Source organism: Dermacentor albipictus, chromosome 1, assembly GCF_038994185.2.
Source record: "Dermacentor albipictus isolate Rhodes 1998 colony chromosome 1, USDA_Dalb.pri_finalv2, whole genome shotgun sequence".
Classification (NCBI taxonomy): Eukaryota; Metazoa; Arthropoda; class Arachnida; order Ixodida; family Ixodidae; genus Dermacentor; species Dermacentor albipictus.
In genome coordinates, this window is record NC_091821.1 from 344580283 (window position 1) to 344602010 (window position 21728).

At 45.2% G+C, this 21728-nt stretch overlaps 1 protein-coding gene across 10 annotated transcripts in view; it reads left to right on the forward strand.

The window, feature by feature from the left end:
• The window catches only part of Rbcn-3A (rabconnectin-3 alpha), a 175434-nt gene that overhangs the window by 113647 nt on the left and 40059 nt on the right, over positions 1-21728 (forward strand). For 9 of the 10 annotated variants that reach the window (XM_065444752.2, XM_065444823.1, XM_065444293.1 and 6 more), the window contains 8 exons: positions 1215-1519; positions 4492-4620; positions 8626-8840; positions 9717-9832; positions 10363-10638; positions 11972-12162; positions 12785-13067; positions 19738-19954. In XM_065444752.2, the coding sequence (XP_065300824.1) occupies positions 1215-1519; positions 4492-4620; positions 8626-8840; positions 9717-9832; positions 10363-10638; positions 11972-12162; positions 12785-13067; positions 19738-19954 (1732 nt within the window). The remainder of the gene's footprint in view (positions 1-1214; positions 1520-4491; positions 4621-8625; positions 8841-9716; positions 9833-10362; positions 10639-11971; positions 12163-12784; positions 13068-19737; positions 19955-21728) is intronic. The other variant, XM_065444362.2, reaches the window with a different exon arrangement.

Here is a 21728-nt window from a genome sequence, read left to right on the forward strand (position 1 = left end):
AAAATCAAACTCCAACGTATATCTGCACCATTAGGAAGAAGATAAAGATACAGACCCATCGCCATTACGTTGCTGTCCTGTTGCCACAATCTCCATGACAACTGAGCATGCTTACTTTACATACTGCCAGTTGCCGTCCGACTTACTGTTCTCTTTCTTTTGTGTAATGTCATGTCTTAACGCCTCTCACGGCACAGCCGCATTGCCAACGCACGGCTCGGCTCTGCTCGGCTCGCAATCGGTTAACCCGAGAAATCATCGAAGCAGAATTGATTTACAGGTGTGGTGCCAACTTGCTTGTAATACCGTCAAACCCACTTATAACAACATTCAAGTGCCGAGAAAATTCCATTGTTATAACTGGGTTTCGTGAGAAAAAGCGGAGGGGACAAACATTCAAACATTTTATTTAGACAGGAAGAAGCACAGTTGAACCCACTTATAGCATATTACTGGTTTTAACGATACTCTAATGTAACAATGAGCAGCTTCACCACCCTGAACTATTGTGTGTGTCCTATGTTAAATAAATGCCCACTATCATGTTCCCATGCCACATTATTGGTGATAGCAAATAAATCTGGCTACTGGGTGTCTGCGAAAGAAAAGAAATGCGAAATCCAGGAAAAGAAAAGCACTAGCTGCTTCACCACTCCCACCTTTGTGCCACTCACACCGTATGGCACACCAATTGCCCCTTTCTGGTCTCCCTTCCAGCCCTTCAACATCGGCAAGAAAGTGGAAGGGAGACGGCAGAGGGTTGCGACGAAGGCACGCGTCCCATGTGGGGTTCATGGCACAAAGGAAGGGGTGGCAGAGCAATTCCTGTTCCTTTATTTTTTTTCTCTCTTTCTTTCTTTCTTTTTTTATTTGAGGCAGTGTTTTTCATTGGTTTCTAATCTTTTTTTCTTGAGGGTTTTGTATTCTCTTTTCTTTCGGAGCAGACACCCTGTAGCCAAATTTAATTCTTATAACCGATAACACGGCACGGGAGCATTGTAGTAAGCAATCTATTTTACCATTGAACACATACCAAATTTTAGGGTGCATTGGCTACTGGTTGTCATACCGATATATAGTTAAAAACTGTGTCGTCATAAGTGGTTTCGACTGTAGTGCAAGCAATAAGTTTCTACTTCTTATGGTTTCTTTGTGGGGTATGATTGTATAAAGTCACTGTGTGAGAGAACCTCACTGACTGTTTTTCTCATTAGCAGTGTCGGACACATCCATCCTTCCTGAGGCAGCCGGTGAGGAAGGACCAGCTGGAGGAAGAGACAGGGCCAACACGGGCGCTGCTGATGGAGCTCAGGCAGGGACTCCTGTGCCCACTCTGCATGCCATCTTGGTTGCAGACAAGCAGGATTTCGAGGCCAAGCTGGTGCGTGCTGCCCGCCGCAAGCTGTGGCTCAAGGCCAACGAAGCACTTCTCCGCACACTGCTGTCCTACACTGGCCTTCATGGAGCCCACGGGGGAGGCCTGGCCGTAGTGCGCATGGAGCTCAACTTGCTACTGCAGGTGAGGGGAGGGGGGGCAGTACGGAGGCTCAGTGGCCGTACGTAACACTGTGAAGCAACAGATGAACAGGGCAAGATGAATACAAATGAACATTGCAAACAGAAAAATGCCTCGAAATTCAGTATGACTTCATAGGACAGACTGCAAGATAAGGAAAACAAAGAAATTGATGCAAAGAATGGGCCATTTGCATGGCCTGGTGCCTGTGTTTCATTTTTATTTGTCATTTCTGTTCCAGCCTTGATAAGACCAGTGGTAATACAGAGAGGGAGAGAAAAAAAAACGTCCTTTTAAAAATATAGGGACGGGATATGGTGCCTTTCTCTTGCTTGTAGTACCTGGAGGCAGAGGGGCTAGGCAGAGGGATGTCATGGGGAAGGAGAGGCTTTGTTTTAGACGTATTCCTCCAGCCACTCGCTGGACATGAAGTCAACAAATGTTCAGATTTCAATGAATACTTGCAGTCATCACATAACTAAACCGACTGATAACTGCAAGTGGTAGTAGAAATTGTGGCAGTACTTCCTCTGATCCATTCACATCGCTTGTTCATACTTATATTTAACTGAGCAGTTTTCAATGTGATGCTGACGTACTTGCTGTAACAGGCTACATTACCTCACTAACTTCTTTCTTTTTTTTTCCTTATAAGCATGGACAGGAGTTTTACCGCCCAGAAATATTAGTGAGTGACTCATACTCACTCACTAATATTTTGCAGTCTATATATTCATTCACACTCATCGGCACTCACTCACTCAGAAGAATTGGAATCTGCAAATAAAAAAAATCAACCCTGGGTGGCCGCATATGGCGAAAAAAATTGACTCTCAAAGGGTTAATCGTTTCCATCAGCCCTATCGACCTAGTCAAACCTTGTACCAAAAGAGATCGCATCAAGGCACCGACCACGGCCGGGTCTTTCACCGAATATTAGAAATACCAGCTATTTGAAAAGTCAAATATTCAATATTCTATTTGCGAATAGAATTATCCAGATATTCACTATTTGATTCAATATCGAATATTCGAATGTGCGCACACCCCTGAATATTAGTTTTCTGCTGAGCAGTTTTTTTCCTATTGTCTCCAGAAACAATAGAATGGTAGCTTTATTTATCTCTTGAACAGTGTCTCGGTGGCTATAACATCTGCTGCTTAGCATCAGTTTCTTTCAGTGGAGGCTTAATTCCACGAAGTGTGTAATCTGAAGATCCTCTGTACAAGGTACATGTTTAAGGGCCCCTCACCAGGTCTGACCATTTTGAGTTGACAAGTACAGAGCATACATTGCATGATAACGATCGTTTCTGCAAAGTATTACATTGCTACGCGCCGTGGAAAGATCTGAATTTTCAAACCAAACACTGTTTGCTCTTCTCCTCGCGGCTGCTGCGCTGCAAGCCAGAGGATGACGTACAGGTGCTAGTGCGCCTACATACACGTGTTTGTGCTGTGACGTCGCTCATGTGACACGTGACTTCGAGAATTATTCAGGTCATCGTCTGTTATTCGTGTAATATGTGGCTTGAATAGATGAATTAAAGCTCAGAGAAATAATAAAACACACAAACCGAATGTCTGCATGATGTACTTCTATTTCGTCTGCTTGTTCCCACGTGGTGCAGTCGCATATGCGCAGACACGGAAACTATGTAATTTTGTACCGTGTTCAGTGTGCGATCGTGTTCTGTGAGCTGCTTGTGTTTGCCTCAGTATTCGTGTAGCACTGAATTTTACTGCTAGTCAGGTGTCCTCGTGCACAGCACGCAAAATCGTGCAAAACAAGATAATCACAACAGCTCACGCGCGCTTCCATCAGCGAAATTGCGCCGCACCATAAGAAAGCAAGGAGGAAAAAAATGAATGTGGGGCCCGTGGCGTATGCGTCATGCGATCCTCGAGGTCCAGTATAGGAGAAAGCAGGGAAGGATTTTCGCTTGCAGAGACTGGACGAGATGAGTTGGGAGAGTGTCTCGCTTGGCAGTGGAGCTTGCCTCCTGAAATCATGGGTTCACGGCACTGAAATATTTCTATCTCAGCTATTACTTAGCCACTTCGAAAATTTTTTGCGACAGAACGCTCCCTAGAGGACATGTAACAACTTCCAGCATATCACCAAAACTTATGATGGGGCCTGGTGAGGGGCCTGGTGAGGGGTGAGAGCCTGAGATAAAATTAATCTAGGGCCCTTTATTGTGACCTCTCTTACGGCCCAGGTGTAAGATGTTAAATGCCACCAATCGATGGTCCAAAATAACTAAACACAGAGTCCTGAATATATTGCTGCACATGTTCGAAGAAAGGTTTTGCACTCACCACTGCACTGTTCCTGCTCAAATATTGCAGAGCAATTACATTTTGGCGTCGACTTCGTTTAGTATAACACTTAGCACAGTTAATTGCCTGGTTTTTAAGAAAAAAGTGCAAATTTGCCTGCACTTGTGGTGACGGGAGCTGCTGCTGCAATGGCACAAGCATAAGCTTGTGCCACCGCCTGTTGCAAGCTGCAAAAAGCAGCATTTCAGAGAGGGAAGTCTCCTGTTGCAGGCATGGAGTTTCTACGGTTTCAGGAGCGGGCAACACGCGGCGCCCTTCCCTGAAACACTGCTTTTTAGATCTGACTGCAGGCAGCAACACAAGTTTATGCTTGCACCGTCCTGGCAGCAGCTCACGTCCCCATAAGTGCAGGGAAATTTGCACTTTTTTCTTAAAAACTAGGCATATAACTGTGCCAAGCGTTATACTAAACGAAGTCGGCGCCAAAATGTGATCGTTCTGCAAAATTTGAGCAAGAACAGCGCAGTGGTGCTTGCAACACCTTTCTTTGAACATGCGTAGCGAAATATTCAGGGCCCTGTACAATCAGTTTTGTCTGGAATAAAGGCCACTTGACATGTGCTAGTGTCACTTTATTATAACCATTTGAGTATGTGCAACATGTGTCCGTCGTGGTATGACTGCTCTCGCAGGAGTTGCAGCAAGATCGTTCCCAGCAGCAACTGCTGTCTCCGCTTCCTTTCCCAACGACTCTCCCACTCTTGGCTGCCAGCGTGGCCTGCCAGAAAACAGTAGTTGCCGATCCAGTCCGCCTTCTACAGGTAATCACTTGTGGTTTTTGCTTCTGCCTGCTCATTGACTTTTGCTGAGAGATCTCTACCATATATAAAAGACAACAAAGTCATATGTATAATGTTGCTTTCCTGTGCATGGTAATTTTTACAATTTCATTTATTTCTTCATCCTGAGAAGTGAAGCTTCATGAACTTTTGTACTTGTTACTTGTCGCTGCTCCCTCTCTGTCATAAGGCTGCAGTCATGGGTCTTACTGCTTGCACTGGTGCTGTTTTTCTTCTTGTCATAGACTTGTTTCCTAGACAATCTTTATCATCATGGTTGTCTGTTGTAGTCATGTGTAGATGCTATTAGTCTCCTGAAATTAAAAGCACCCGCCATGGTAGTGTAGTGGCTTTGGTATTGCGCTGCTAAGCCCAAGGGCACGGAATCGAATCCTGGCCATGGTGGTGGCATTTCAATTGGGGCAATATGTAAAAGTGCCTGTGTACCATCCCTTAGGAGCACGTTAAAGAACCCCAGGTGGTCAGAATTAGTCCAGAGTCCCCTACTATGGTGCACCTCATAATCATACTCTGGTTTTGGCACATAAAACACAAGAATTAATTTAATATAGCTTAATGAACTTTTCAGGTGAGGTGATAGTTGGGAGAACTTTACCTTCACAGAATGTAAATTTATTTACTTAAAGGAACCCTGAATGACATTTCTTTGAAGCCTAGAAAATGCACATTGGAATGATTATGGTACCTCCAAGAAATATATTACTGAAAGAATTTTTTCAAAAGAACCTAGTATGAGCAGAGATACTTTAAATGCAGTATTTACTTTTCCTATTAGCCCTTAATGTGAGCAGAGGAGTGCTGGTTGTGATAGGGTGGGAATACCCTGCCTACAGAGTTACAGTCAGCGGGCAACACCCCACAGCACCTGCAGTAGTTACGCTACGCAGCAGGCACAGGTGTCTAGATGCAACTGTAAGTGCACAGGAGGGCTGGAGTGCATGCTCACATGCTCCAGCCTAGCAATGCTATGTGGTGCAGAGTGGCTTTGCCCTGCACAGATAGTAGGCAAATCTAGATTGTGTACTTCATAGTGCTTAATATGAAGCTCAATATGAAGCACATCTAGCCAGGTGTGTCCGGAAGTGATTACGCTTTTGTAGATGCTAACCGCTACTCAATGTGAGGCGCTTTGGCGTGAGGCATCTGAGCTTTAGTTCTGCGGAGTTTGAGGCCAGTTGAGGGTTCCAGACTAATTGAAACTAGCGAGAGCCGATGGTTATGACACCCCAATAAACACTGTGGCCAAAGTTTTGTTCGTACATGGGCAGGTGTGGCTGGGTGAGCAGATGATAACCAGCTCATGCTTCTTGATTAATGTCAGCTATCGGCCAATAGCAGCCGTGTATGGTAATCTGCGCTATGACGAAATATGGTGGCCATGAAGAAGGTGTGGAGAAGGCTTCTGTTGAAAAGAGACTGTCTGAGAAAAAGGAGACTTTTCACTCCACTTATGAGTCCCAAGTGCCACGCATGAGTGCAAAACTGGCCGAGATCTTTACAGCAGCGTATGCTATCTGCCGAATATTTTTCTTTTTTTTTTCACCTAGCCCTAGGGAGATGGAAGAGTCAAGACACTTTTACTGTCTATTGTCATCACATTCAGGCAGCACTTTATCGCTCTCTATGAAATCAGCCTCTGTACAGTCCATAGCGCATTTGATATTCTGCATTTATCAAACGACTCCCCAACATTCGCAAGCGGGATGGTAGTGGATGGAAAGATTAACCACTTCGCTAGTTCATCCTGCGACGCATGCAATTCTACAAAGCACCAAGAACATGTGACATTACTTATTGCTGTTAGTTTAACAGGTAAATTAACTTATCGTTTGAATGCGTTTTTGTAATTATCTATTATAAGTGGTGCGTCTTCGTAGTCATGCTAAGTGCAAAGTCGTTCTTTCTCATGGAGGTCACCATTCACGGTCGCCATCTTGTGATTGCAATGGTGATGACGTAGGCTAGGCTAGCAGCAGGCAGGTGCAGTTAGAAACGAATTAACTGTAGTCAAATTAGCAGAAATCTACCGTATATGTACTAATATAATTTGGTGTATCAACTTGTGCAGAACTATACAAGATGTTATCGTACCTACGACATTTATACTATCGAGTGAGTAGTTAAATTTATACACATGCATGCTATGGCTATGAGTGTTTGTATTAGAATGTATGGCCACATTGAGTAAGTTGTGCTATCGAAACATGAAGGGATAGTCTACGATATGGAGCCATGCCTTTTACTCAATAAACGAAACACCTTTGGGCTACACATTTTCATTAGAATTAACAGTAGTTTACTTCTCTAACATTGAATTGTACAATCAGAGAACAAGCTTACTGTGTTTAATATTTGAAAATGTACATATAGACAAAAACAGATTGTTCTTACTTCTGCAGAAACTTAAGTGCATCCTGTCACCAAGCCAGTTTGCCATCAAGCAGTGGGCGCATGTGCTGTTGTCAACACATGAAATCTTGAGATGTTTTCAGTGGGAGTCATATGTTATAATTGACCTGTGCAGTGTAATTGTCTTTTTATGTGCTGGATCTGGCTGTATTCTCACTTGTCCTGCCAAGTCGAAGCTACAAATAAAGCAAAAGCCTTGTGCTAATTAGGCACTTTCAATGTGCAATAAAGGCTTTGTGGGCCAAAAACATTTGAATGCCAGTTAAAAATACTTGGATATGAGGCAAGTACATCCAGAATTACTCACACCATTTGCTATTTGGCTGAGATTTTTTGCACTGAACAGACTCAGGCTTGGCATGGGAACTGTCTGGAATACTGTGGAAGACAGTAAAATGTCAGTATTGTAGTGATGGCAACCTTAATTTATGAACCGAATGTATGCAGCCGCCTGAGTTTTTTGTACTGTTCACCCTGATTGGGAAGCACAATGTGCAAAGCACTATTTTCCAAATCAGAGATGGCAAAGCACTGGTGCGTTTTTGCTGGATGACTACACACAATGTCAAAATCGGTGTTCCTCTCGCCTAAATGCCCCGTTTAGATTTATGAGCTCAGATTGGGCATGTCGCAAAATTGTGACAACAGGCTAGAAGAGGTTAACATAAGTTCTTTCATTTTCCAAGTTTTAATCATCATGAGTACATTCTACATCATGAAAGTTGCGATTTTTAAAGTTACACTTGCTGGTGTCCTTGCATGTAGACACCTCAAAAGTGTTAAAAGCCATGTGGCAGAACATTATTTCACTATTCCATAGTGAAAGTATTCCAAGTCCATACCATAGATACACCCAATAAGTGGATACTACTGACTCATACTCACTCACTAATATTTTTTCTGTCTATATACTCATTCACAATCATCGGCACTCACTCCCACTCCTCACACCTGCACATGCTCATTAACGCTCTCTCGATTTCATGCTCACTTTCATTCACACTTATCAGCACCTGCTAATGCTCATAGTCAAGACCATTTACACTCGCCAGCACTTACGTTTGTACATGCATGCACTCACACTCACTGACAGTATTGTTCACACTCGTGTCCTCTCAAACTCACTGTCACTGGTTTTCATTGATGCTCATGTTAACTAGCACTGACTCCTCTTCAAACTGACTAGCACTCACTTCCATTCATACCCGCATCCAATCACATCTTTCGTCACTCACTTGCACCCTATCCTACGCCAGTGAAATCGATGTGAAGCAAGTATGAGTCACTGTACTGATGTGTTAATATGCTAACCTATGGTCCATGCGCAATTTCCTGAAATATTCTGCCTGCGTCAGTGGACTTCTGAAGAATAAGACATTGTGTTACTGAATAGAATAAAATAGCACAATGTGATGAACCCTAAACAACAACACAGGCTTCCGAGGTAATTTCTTGACTCTGTCTGAATAATATAAAGGCTTTTATGCATGTGTCCCAGCTGAAAGGAAGGTGTCATGACTGTCCAGCTTCATGACAAGTCATTTTGTTTTCACACAGCTGATGGCACATGACATCTTGCTGACGGTGATGGACCTGGAAGAGCCACCCGGCGCAGCCACAAGTGCTAGCACCTTCTCTCGGGTGTCAGTGTTGTGGGACCTGGGCACCTCCCTGTCCGCTTGCATATACCAGGCGTTGTGTGACAGTGACAGCTTTGGGCTCAAGGGTCAACAGGGTTCCAACAGAGGACTCGACGTTGAAGACTGCCTCAGGTGCCTGACAAAATTGATAATCACAAGATATTTTTGTTTGCTGATCATTAAGTCATGAGGTTCCTTACTATGAAGACTGTATACCAATGGTCGTAGTATAAGAATGCATGTGCTTAGATTTAAATGAGTGCTAAGACCTCTCCATGTGTTGCTTTAGGAAACTGAGCAGCATCAAGTTGATCACTCATTGTGTACAACAGTCATATGACAATTATACTGCAGCACAGTGGTTTTAGGATGACCATATCTGTGGACTGCAAGTGACATTACTATTATTATTTATTTACTTTTTTTTCTTTCAATGAGCATAAATGGGAGTTTCTTTCACTTATTGGTAATTTCCTCGCAAAAGACAGTTCTACACATGTATTTCATGTTCAAGACCACGCTATAATTTAAATCCATTTCCTTTTCGTTTGCATGAGGCTTGACTGCATATGACTGAGCATTGCAGGAGAGTTGACTCAAAACTTCATGTTTCACAGGTAGACTTGCCATTGTATTAAGGGTGCACAATTGTGCCATACAGTGCAGCAGCAGCTGCAGGATGAAGTATAGTAGTTTGGGGGGGACCCAATTTATTTCTTACGCTGTGCTACCTGCTCATGAGTAGTATGAAGGCACTAAGTAGTGATGGGCATAATGAACACAAAGAAAGCTTCCAAGTGGCCACTCTACTAACATCGTGATGCATTGTTCTGAAAATTTTTCATGCCTGAAAAGTCGTACTTTCCAAAATTTTTGTAGTCTCATTCCATTTTTTTAGATATATAATCTACAATATGCTACCTGCCTTTTCTTAGGCACCAGATAAGAACTATGTTAGCTCACTGGTTCTTGTTATCAAAGGTGTTTGCATGGGTATGTGTGTTGCAGCCTTAGTGTGGTGTACCAGAACAGCCACCTCTTGGTAGGCCATGCCTCCAGGCGACCTCGTTTGGGCAGCACCGAGGAGCCCCTATCACCCACCACGCAGCCCAGCAAGTGGCCAGGTAAGCGTTGGGCCTGATCCCAGGAACTTAAGACTCCCTGCAATGCAGACTGAGTATGTAGTTTTTGTTTATTTTTAGCACATCATAAGCCTTGGTGATAATTCAGTCTTCCCGACAACACTGAGATCACAGTATCAGTCTTTAATCTGCTTGAGAAATGTGTACTCGTATCAACTGATGCAGCACACATCAACTTTTGGTAGAAGACATTTGCATAGTACGCTGTTTACTGTGATTGATTGAGCACGCAATTTGCACATCTTTGCTCTGTACTGAAAAAGTGAAAAGAGTGCTGTGTGTTTAAGTTCTACACCTTATTTAGGCATGCAGGCATGTAAAGTGTAGCCAAATAAACTATGTGTAACTTCACACAATTTTACTTGTTCAATCAGCAGGCAGCCTAGGCAAGGCATCTTTTGTTAGGTCACAGCAAGCTAATGCACTTTAACTTCTGAAACAAAGTATTAATCATGAATGTTTTTGGCCAGTCTTTCTCAAATTGGGCTCAAGTTTCATGTGTTTTGGACCAGGCGTGCAGTCGCTGCGGGCATTGATGGCTCGTGACAAAGATGAAGATGGGCCCCGGCTGCACACCTTGCTCTGCGAGTCCTTCGTGGCTGTCTACCTCAGCCAGCTGATCCACGCGCTGGCCTCATGTGACTGCCATGTCCTCTACCGGCTGGTGGGCCAGCACTTCAGCCAGCACACATGGTCGATGCTGTTTGGTGGGGGAGCCAAAAAGCTGCTTCGTGTGTCTGCAGGTGGCTCTAGTGGAGCTGTCACGCCCTCAGCAGCAGCTCCCGAAAGTGAGCCGGAGCCTTATTCATTTATTTAGTCCTCTTGAATGCAAAAACTAGTGGACAATTTATGAATTCCTGTTAGTTGGTTTTCTCCTACTTGCCCGGATAGTTAAGACCGATATCTCACTGGCAACATTGTTGAAACTGAGGCATACATTCAGAAAGCTTGGACGGTGTGAACAAAGGGAAGCAGGGATGGTGGTACCAGGCTGCATGCCAGCTAATGCCTTATGGTGCACTCACACCTGCTGTTGACAGAAATCACACAACCGATTGCGACTGGCAACCAAGGAGCGACTCGCAGCAACCAGTGTTCACACTAGTAAGCGCACCTGCGTTCCACTGCACTGAAATGTCTTCTAACTGGTGCCATTGTGTCTGCTCTCACCACAATCACTGCATAAACAACTATCTGCATGTACCGACATCCTGCTCCTGCGTCATTGATTGGTGCAGCAGCAACTTCAGTCATGGAGCCTGAAAATCAAGCAGCAAGCAAATGACCCAAAACAGTGAAACAGTCACTTTTTGACCAAATGATAATTTTTGGCCAAATTTTTTGCATGGCCCTTATTACTCGGCAGTGTTAATGCACCATTCTTTATGATTACAGGCTGGAGTTCGCTATCTTGGTTAGGTCAGATGAGGTGTGCACGCACAGTTGTAGATTTTGTGTTGTATATATTGAGTAATATTTAAGGGGATTTTCAGTTTACCTTTGTAAGAGTCTTTCCAGAATGAAGCCAATTGTAGATTTTTCTAGAATTCCTGTTGTCATTTTGGAGGAGCTACTGAAATTTTTAAGCAATCATTTGGCTCACTCTCAAATTCTTCTGATCCAACTCTGATAGGGAAAACATAAAGCTCTGGGCTGAACATTGGTTCAAGTTCTCACATGTGACTGGCACAAGTGATGTGATGCACTTGAGAATTTTCTGTTGAATACATGTCCCTATGACAGAGCAAGATAAAGTGATCTATGACAGATTGAGCTAATCTGAAACACCCAGCAGAACAAACAATTTTGCTTTAAATTGACCAATGGGGAAAACATTTTCTGCTGCGGAGTGAAAAACAAAATGCTTCAGACTCACCAATGAAGTTAATTTTTTGAAACGAAGTAAAATGTCAAATCTGAACCACTGTTCCAAGAACTTTCGCAGTCATGTGTAACCTTCGATTTTATGAACAACCTCGTACCTTCATACAGTGCCTCTTTGGCTCCTAGAGTGCTCAAAATAAATGCATTGATTGCAACTTAAGACTTGTGTCACAGTGGGGAAAAAAAATTCATTTTCTGTTTTTTGTTATATTGGCATTGTTTTTTTTTTTTTTTCAGAGGAGGCAACAGCCACCGTGGAGACTGGAATTTTCGATGCCATCACCCGCCAACGTGTCAAGTGGAACATGAAAATTCTACCTCAGCTGAAAAGTGAAACTCCACAGGCAAATGTCCGTGAAGACCGTCCTACCTACAGGGAAATATTTGTGCCCCCGATCATGTCAATGATGTCCTGCTTTATGTCCAAGGTATGTTGTGGGTGTCTTGTTTGCCCTTCTAAAGCTCTGTATCATGTCGGACATTTCATAGTTCGGCGAACGCACCGCATACAATTTCTTAATTTATGAGAGAGAAAGGTGTAATCTTGAAATTAGTATGTGGCATTGTACGGCATGAATGTTTATCCCCTTCAGGTGCCAATGAATTATGTTTTTTAGCTTCACCAGATTTCTTCCATTTCTGTAATCATGAAAAGCATACAGTTGCAGAACAGATACAGATATTTCAATTCTTTAGTGAACTTTGCCACATGCACATGTGAAAACTCTCTACAACATTGTCAGATATAAGAACATCAACTATATTTTATATTTAGCATGCTTGGAAGCACATATCCAACCATAGCATACTGACATTAAAAACAAACGCACAGCCAAAAGCACCTGAAGTGGTTATTGTTTTTACTGCTTCTATGAGGCTGGAGAACAAGCCTTGAATTTAGGTGCATGTTAAAGAACCCTAGGTGGTCAAAATTAATCTAGAACCCTCCTCTATGTCATCCCTCACTACCCAATATGCTGCTTTGGAACGTTGAGCCCCATAAATATTTTAATCACTAAGGTTTGAGCATAACCACTCTCTTTCACCCAGCCTGCCCTGACAGACCAGATGGCAGCAATTGACTACGACTCGGCAGCATCACTTTCCAGTGATGAAGAGGATGCCGCAGGTGGCAACGATGAAGAGATGGATGAGGACGATGTTTTCAAGGATGCAGGCACAACTGAGCAGCAAAGACGGCCCTCGCAGGCGTCTCGTCTGGAGCAGCTGGATCCTGGCTCCTATGCATGGGCCCTCATGCGCTATGCAGTTGTGAAGATGGCCAACCACAACCTTCGAGACTTCCTCTCTGTGGCTGGCATTGAGCTACAAGGTAGCAACTGCTTTCAACTACTTACCGTAGCTTACGTATTGTGATAAAGGACAAAGTGCAAACAGTGGAAAAGTTTGCCGTAGATATAAGCTTCTTGCACATTGACTAACATGCATAACTTGCTGTCTATTCCCTGCTTGTTTTTCACTTGACCCTGGACCCTTGTGCTGTCAGGGGCAAAGATCTGAGTGCCATTGCAGTAGCGGCTGAGCTTCATCACCTTGCTACTCGCCACTGCAGTGATTGCTATTATGTTCATTGTTTGTGGTAAATTTGTTAGGAATCATTACAAACTATAATGAATGTTGTCCACAGGTACAGAAACCTTAGATAGTGTACTGATGCAATTTACTCTCCATTGCAGTGGTAGTACCCATATTTTGCTGCTTAGAGGTAATATTTTGTCTACGCTTTCTTTTGTGTATCTGATATTAATGGTAAATATCTATATTACTATTGATATAAATATCTGATATTAATAGTAAAGCATGTGAGTTCTATTTTTCATGTTCTTGTTAAACTTTGGAATAATAATAATGAGGTCAGTAAAATCAGCAATTCTATTGAAGTTCGACTTTTTGTGCAAGTAGGCATAGTTGCCAAGGGCATTTCTTTCACAAAAGGGGCCTCAAAATTTCCTGAATTATTGCGTAACCTGAAGAAGCAAACTAGAATGAGGAAAAAATTCATTTTGTTAGATTTTAGAGTCGCTCACGAAGAATAGTTTCATGCCGTGTCTGCTATATCTTGTTAGATATGGCGCCGTTTCCTGAGGCTACTTCGAGTTCCCCAGACCACATCGGATGGCAGCACAGCTAATTGAGGAATGCAGAAGCAGGAAAGTGCATTCCAGAGAAGCGGCCGAGCAAACAAGTTTAAGGCAACAAGTTCACGTGCCAACAAGTTCGTGCGTCGCCGGGATTAGAAGGGGGCCTCGTACAATGGAGCTCAATCGTCCCCCTTCGGCTTTGAAGAAGGCATCTGCTACCGCTGCGGAGCCGAGCCACCGGGTGCAGGTGGGCCCTTGTGCAATGAAGCATGAGCGCCCCCCCCTCCTTCTCCAGCCTAGAAGAAGTGGATTGCCAGTCTGCGAGGCAAGACCGCAGAGAGCCGCCAGGTGCGACACCGCGACACGGGCGCCTACCATTGGCTGAAAGTGGCGTCATCGGAGCGGACTCTCCCATTGGTGAAACATGACGTGACTTACAGTGCTCGAAGGGTTTATAAGAAGCCTTCCAGAGAGACCTGAGGATTCTGGGATATGCCCTGATTCCCTGATTCACCTCTCTCGAACTTCTTGCCGCGGGCCGCAGCGTCCGAGTTGCTGCCGGCCCATAATGACTGTACGCCTGTTACTTGACTCTCACCTACCTGTACATAATGTAGAATAAATCCCTCCCAAGTTTGGGTTTTCATCCTGAAGTCCGTCCTCCAACCCCTACATCTGGTTGGCAGCGGTGGGATCGCCTCCGAATGCATCAGCTGGTGGCAGCGCTACGGATAAACCTTCGTCAAGAGACATCCTAAGGAACCGGGAAGAGCGACGAAGAGAGAGCCTTCGTCGAAAGAGGTCCGAAGAAACTGGGAGTAGCGAAGAAGGAGCGAGCCTTCGACCCAGGGAGTCCGGAGGATCCGGGAACAGCGGACGAACGAACCGGATGGCAGGGTGCTGCAACCGTAAGTGAGCGCGTGGTTTTTTTCCTTATGATTCGCCAGACTCAAAGGTTGTGTGTTCAATTTTGATAGTTCTGGGAATCGGGAGTTTGATGCATTGTGTGTTTGCACAAATTAATTAAGGAAAACAGTTTTAACCACCCGTCGAGGCAGCTGCCATGGATCTTAGAAGGTTGACGAGGTTAGACTTGTTGTTGGTGTGCGACGATTTGGGAGTTGAGGCGGACGAACGGATGAAAACGCCAGCTATCATAAAGGCGATTGAAGATAGTGGCAACGATGACAAAAGCATTGAGCTTGCTTGGGAAGTGATACAGGAGCCACGGGAGCGTGTGCGTCGTGTACGTTTGCGAGAGCGTCGTGAGCTTAGGAGTGAGCGTCAGCGTGAAGAACGCGAGAATGAACGGAAGCAGGAGCTTCAAGAACTTACTCTTAGGTGTCAGCGTCACGAACGTGAGAAGGAACGCGAACGTGTGTATCAGGAACGTAAGCTTGAGCGTGAGCAAAAGTATGAGAGAGAGAAGGCAGCACTGATCAAAGAGATACGGTATTGTGATCAGTTATTGGCACAGAGACAACGGCTGTCTGAGAATTCTGTAGGTAGCACAGAGCGAAAGAATGAGGAAGTGTCTAGCGGACTTTCGCCAGAAGCCGACGAGAAGAGCAGTGCCTGTGAGATTGGCTGCCGATTCATAAGTGAAGGGAAAAGGCTAGCTGCTAACGATGCCTTAGTGGCAACAGAGGCCGTTAAAGGCCGTAGTGAGAGCGACGAGGTGCTGTGCCAACAGATGACTGTAGAGACAGCTAGGCCAGCTGCGAACAAATTGGCACAGTTACCGCGCGTGTGCGTCGCTGGTAATGTTAGCGAGGTTGCTAGCGAAGAAAAGGGTACTTCTGACCCGACAGAAGCGAGCCCCCATGTCAGGCCAGAGGTGCGTGCAGAAGTGAAGTGCGAGCTGGACGATGCAGTTGAGAATAGTTCTCGGGGTGGCGAGCTCCGTAGCTCACGAGAGAACAACTGCATTGTTCAGGGATCGGTGCGGCTCTCCGCCAGTCTAGATAGCCTAGAGAGGGATGGTTCAGTTAATAATCATTCGGACTGTGCGCGTGAGACAGCGATCGATACCGACGGGCTGTGTGCCGATGCACAGCGTGAGCTGGGCAATGTAGCAGAGGGCAGTTCGCAAGAGTGCGAGTTGTCTAACTCGAGTAAAGCCTGCTGCATTGTGCCAGAGTCGGTTGAGCTGTCCGCCAGTCGAGGCAGAGAGAGAGTAGATATAAATGTAAATCACTCAGACTGCGCGGGTAAGAGGCCGATCCGGGCCGACGAAATGTGTACCGGCCAGCACGAGGCACGAGAAGGCTACATGAAAGCGAGTGCAAAGACAAAGCGCCTTAAAAAGAAGCGCGGTAAAAACCGAAAGTCGGTAATTAATGTAGCGCCGCCAAAGATGGCGAGAAACCCAAAAGGGCAGGGCGCGAGGAAGAAGGTGCGGTCGTCTAGGACGATGTTGACGCATCCAAAATGGTCGAGCCACCGGTCAAAGGGGGACCGCGAAGAATGTTCTGCACGGACGCGGACAAAGGGCACGAGGCAGTTAAGCTCCTCGTCGTTCCGTAGTTCTTTTCACAGCTCAGCGTGCAGTTCGAAGAAACGCAAGGTGGCAGGACGAGACCAGGTGGGGAGTAGCGACGCGGTCAATCGAGTTTGTGTTGAAAGCGGGGCGCGAGGACGCAAATTGGCAGGAGAGCGTAACGTCTTGGGGGAGCTGATAGTTAGTCAGTCCTTTTGTTGTTCCCCGGCAGCCAGAGTAGCTTTCAGACCACGCCCACCCCGGGTACGACTCAAAGTATGAGTCAGACGTAAGCGTTTGGAAAGGGAGGCCAGGAGCCCTTCCGTAGAAATGAAGTGTTTTGTTTTATTTTTGAGCATCGGAAAGTTTTTCGCGAATTGAGACTAGGATTTCTTTCAATATGTAAACGTATGAGCTTTGTTTGTGTTTTCGTTCGAAAGCTCCGAGATTTGAAAGACGCGTTTGTGTAAACATGTAGTCTCGCGAGATGCTCAATAATAAGTAGATAGGTTTTTTTTGTGTGTGTGTGAGTAACCTGAGGGTCAAGGTTATTGTTAAGAGGCCTATCGTAACGCGCGTGTGTGTTATTTAACCTTCTTTCTTTTTAAGTTTTGATTTTGTAAGGTTAAGCGCGTAGATTTTCATTGAGTGCATCATTTGCATTGAGAAGCGTTCTTAGTTCCATTAGCGCGTGTCCTGTGTGGACGGAAGGAAGCAGACTTTATGACTGGGTTCCTAGTGTGTGTGGAGGGCAGCCGTATTCTGACTTCTTTAGTGAGCGTGCGTGGAAAGAGTTAGTAGAAGACGCATTATTTTAAGAGTTCTGCGGAGTGTGTAAGTCCCGCAAGTTTAATTGTTCGTTTATGTCACGTGTCCTGTAGGACTTTCAGGGAAGAAACGTGAGTAAGCGTAAGTGAAAAGTTTGCCTACAACGCAAGTACGCGTTTTGTTTAGTTACCACAAGGCTAGTGCGCTTGTGATTACGTACTTGTGAGGTTGACCAGATTGTTCAGTGGCACCATTACGTGCGATAAGTACGCCACTGCGATAGATCGGAAACATGCTGTTCGTGTAGTTAGGCCACTTAAGTTATGTACGGCTGTTTTCATTTGTTGTTTGCATCGTCAACGACCCTTTTGTTTTGCAACAACAATAGTAGTCTGGTCTTGTCGGCAATCGAGGAGAAATGGATAGCTGTTTGGAAGGGTGGTTGGAACTGCTTTGTCAAAATTGGGGAAATAAAAGATCAGGGTTCATTTTGACTCAGTAATAGCCTGGCGAGTCAGGGGTGAAGAGCCTGCGCTTACACGTGGGGCAGCGCTGTGTTGTTTGGTTTGTTTGACGTATGTTCTCCAGGGCCCAGGATCCCGAGGGTTGTCAAACGAGGCTCGACCCCAGTACCCTGCAGCTTCTTTCAGCGTTCCTCATGGCCAGCGAATTGAGTTCACCGGCCATTCAGAACTACCGGGGCGAGGACGAGCTGTTAGATATGGCGCCGTTTCCTGAGGCTACTTCGAGTTCCCCAGACCACATCGGATCGCAGCACAGCTAATTGAGGAATGCAGAAGCAGGAAAGTGCATTCCAGAGAAGCGGCCGAGCAAACAAGTTTAAGGCAACAAGTTCACGTGCCAACAAGTTCGTGCGTCGCCGGGATTAGAAGGGGGCCTCGTACAATGGAGCTCAATCGTCCCCCTTCGGCTTTGAAGAAGGCATCTGCTACCGCTGCGGAGCCGAGCCACCGGGTGCAGGTGGGCCCTTGTGCAATGAAGCATGAGCGCCCCCCCCTCCTTCTCCAGCCTAGAAGAAGTGGATTGCCAGTCTGCGAGGCAAGACCGCAGAGAGCCGCCAGGTGCGACACCGCGACACGGGCGCCTACCATTGGCTGAAAGTGGCGTCATCGGAGCGGACTCTCCCATTGGTGAAACATGACGTGACTTACAGTGCTCGAAGGGTTTATAAGAAGCCTTCCAGAGAGACCTGAGGATTCTGGGATATGCCCTGATTCCCTGATTCACCTCTCTCGAACTTCTTGCCGCGGGCCGCAGCGTCCGAGTTGCTGCCGGCCCATAATGACTGTACGCCTGTTACTTGACTCTCACCTACCTGTACATAATGTAGAATAAATCCCTCCCAAGTTTGGGTTTTCATCCTGAAGTCCGTCCTCCAACCCCTACAATCTTCACATTGGCAGTACAAGGTGAAGCCAGTCATGTTTTCACATCCATTCCACCCCTGCAGCTGATGTTGCACACAGTGGGATGCCGCTCTCATGAAAAGCACCAGCAGCTGGGAGCAAAAGCTTCATCTGCTTCTCACTTCAATGTGTCTCTGAAACATGAGATTACACAACCTCCAATAATAAAGACGCGGGAAGACAGCGCACACGATGCGACACCATCTCAGCATGTCATTCTTTGCACACGCAACAGATTGCCTATAAAACAGGCCGCATGGGCCACATATGTGCTCAGCCACACTGAAAGCCACGCACAGCCACTGTTGTGCTAGAAAAATAGACATGAGCCAACCTGTACCCCCTCCCCCCTCTTTCCTCCCCCTTTGCACACCCTTAATTGCATTATTGTCAGATTGCTCTGCTTCCCACTCTCCCCTTGCTCACATGGGAAGGTGATGCTCATCAAACCACCATTCATCTTGGCTCACCCTCGCATGATTTTGCTCACACTCAAAGCATAGAGCGTGCGGGGTGCGATAGGATCTTATTGCACTTCAACTTTATACGGAACATGATGTTGCTCCACTTCGGTGGTCACTTGTGGCCTCAGTGGTGCGTTTGCAAGCAGGCGCTTGTACTAGTAATTCAACCATTGGACCGTCTGCGACCACGAAAATTTCTATTTATTGTCTCGGTATTCCTTCGTAATGGCAGTGAAATTCAGTTATATTGAAATCATTAGAAACACACTTAGTTATACTGAGGTTCAAACACATGGTGGTCTATGGACAAGCACTGTTAACATTGAAGTTTAACTGTAATAATAAAGGAAAAATGTTCAAGAAAGGGTGGTTTCTTAAATTGCATTCCCACATAAAACATTTACTGTAAGTTTCAAACTTAATGATCATACCTGCTTGACAACAAGAAAACGAGGAAAGAAGACACTGTAGTACCACACACTGTTGGTCCCTTGGTACCATATACCCACTGCCATAGCTTTCAATGCCCCCCTCATACAGCACTAAACCCTTCTCAGCGCTTGTCACAATAATAGCAAATAGAATTGGCAGGCTTATGCCATAGCTGGCATCGTAGCTGGCATCGTAGCTGTCATGCAAGATGAGCAGCAGTATGTGCAAATGAGTCATACTCATGCTAGGCATAAAAAGGAGCTGAGCAGGCTTATGGATTTGAATTTTCTGTGCATTTTAAATGCTAATGCTGAAGTTTGCATTGTGACAGAGCTCCCAGTGACAAGCCCCCTTCTGCACGCTTCCCTGCGTGCTATGGACCATTGGTTGCGGCACTTACGCGAGTCGCTGGAGGCCCATGGCAGTGCACCCCCCGGCCTGCTGCCCAACGCGCATGTCGAGGCTGCTGGCCAGGGTGCCGCACCTGTGCAGGGGCCTCCCATCCTCAAGTACAAGGTGCTACTAGAAGTGGACAACACGCCCTTCAGGTGCGCAACCACACATCTGAACAAAGTGCTCAATGTGGTACCCACTGCAGAGGTGGCCCAGTGGCCATGGCATTTCGGTGCTTAGTGCGAGGTTGGGGCATAGCCTCTTGCGTTTTTTCAGTGCCTGCCCGGTGACTGCAAAACCTGGGTTTGCATAGATAGCACCACTTTTCCAATAGTTGGCCACATTTCATGGGGCATCAATTTTTTTCTCAATTCCTTTCTCAATTCTCAATTCCTTTCTTTGATTGTCAAGCAAAATGGAATGAGTGGCAACAGTGCATGGTTAAAGTTGTTAATTCTCTAGTTACAACAGAGCAGTTACAACAGGTATAAAATGGCTGAGAATGTGGCACTGCTGCAGGGAGCTTCTATGCTTTGTGAAGCAACTGGACAGGCATAAAAATTTGGAATGTGATGGTCGTGGTTTGGATTTCTGACTGCAGCAGATGCATTTTGATTTGGGACAACATGCATGTGTACTTGCAAGTACAGATATTTATTGAATAGTTTAAAAACCATGGGTTGTCAAAATTAACTTCCATTTTTTGCAAAAGTTCAGTTCATCTTTCACCCACGGTGGTGGCTTAGTGGTAATGATGGTCTGGAATCAAGCACTAGATTGCACATTCAATTCTTGGTCGCATTCTGGTGGGAGTGAAATGCAAAAGTGTTTGTGTACCATACTTTTTGTGCATGTATATTAAGGGGGAATGACAGTCTTAAAAAAAGTTTATTTGTTATCCTATCTTGATGAAAATTGGCATGTGTGTGCCTCATTGAATGAATACCTCAAATCTATAAACAGATTTAAAATACCTCATTTAGAAAGGAAGTTGTGGCAAAATCCCACATTGTAATTAGGTGATTTCTTACGGCTCACTATGGTAACTTAAAATTCAAAAAGGTATTTTATGGAACTATGTGGTTCTTCTTAAAGGCCCACCCCACAGGTTAAAGCTAACTAAATGTGAATACAGCTGTTTCATTGATCAGAAATAATTTTCAAACTTGGAAGGTAAGAATTAGCTTTGAGTAATTAGCTTACTTATGAAATAATTACAATTGCATCAATGTTATGAAAAAAAGAAAAGCTTTAGTCTGTAGTTCAGTTGCTCAGCTGAAAAGAATGATACCAAGTTTGTTTAAATCTGTTCATGGAAACTTCCTCAAAACTTCCATAAGGCAGAGGCACTTCACAAGGGTTCCTCAAGGACAGCAACCCCACGCTTTAGCAGGCTGTGCCACAAATACACCGAGTATTTGCTGGTTTTCAATTAACCTTCATCCAACTTGTGTCACAGAGTACGTGCCACTGAGTTTGCTGCAGGCGAGGGAACAATTCTCAGTGTTCACGGATGCCAGTGCGCCACACTTCTCGTCTCAGAGGCCATGCACAAACTTCTTGGCAGTGCCACTAGGTGGTGCAGCGCGTCCAGAAAGAAGTGCTAGAGAGTAGTCCGGTTGTTGCGTGACGCGTTTTTCCTCATTCGCACTCACCGGCGTGCCATGCATTTCAGAGGCCACACACAGGCTTAATTCACGGCGGCAGCAGTACTAGGTGGCACCGAGTGTTCTTAAGGAAATGCGAAAGAGGAATCCGCCTGCAGTACACACCTCATACATAACTTGTTTTGACAGTGGCAATATATATTGTGTTGCTGTATTGATTCAATGTTGACATATTACCGCCGACAGTCATCATGAGATGAGTTCTGCTGTAATTTTCTTTAATTTGGACATTTTCATAGTTTTTGCAATCGGCTTCGGATTA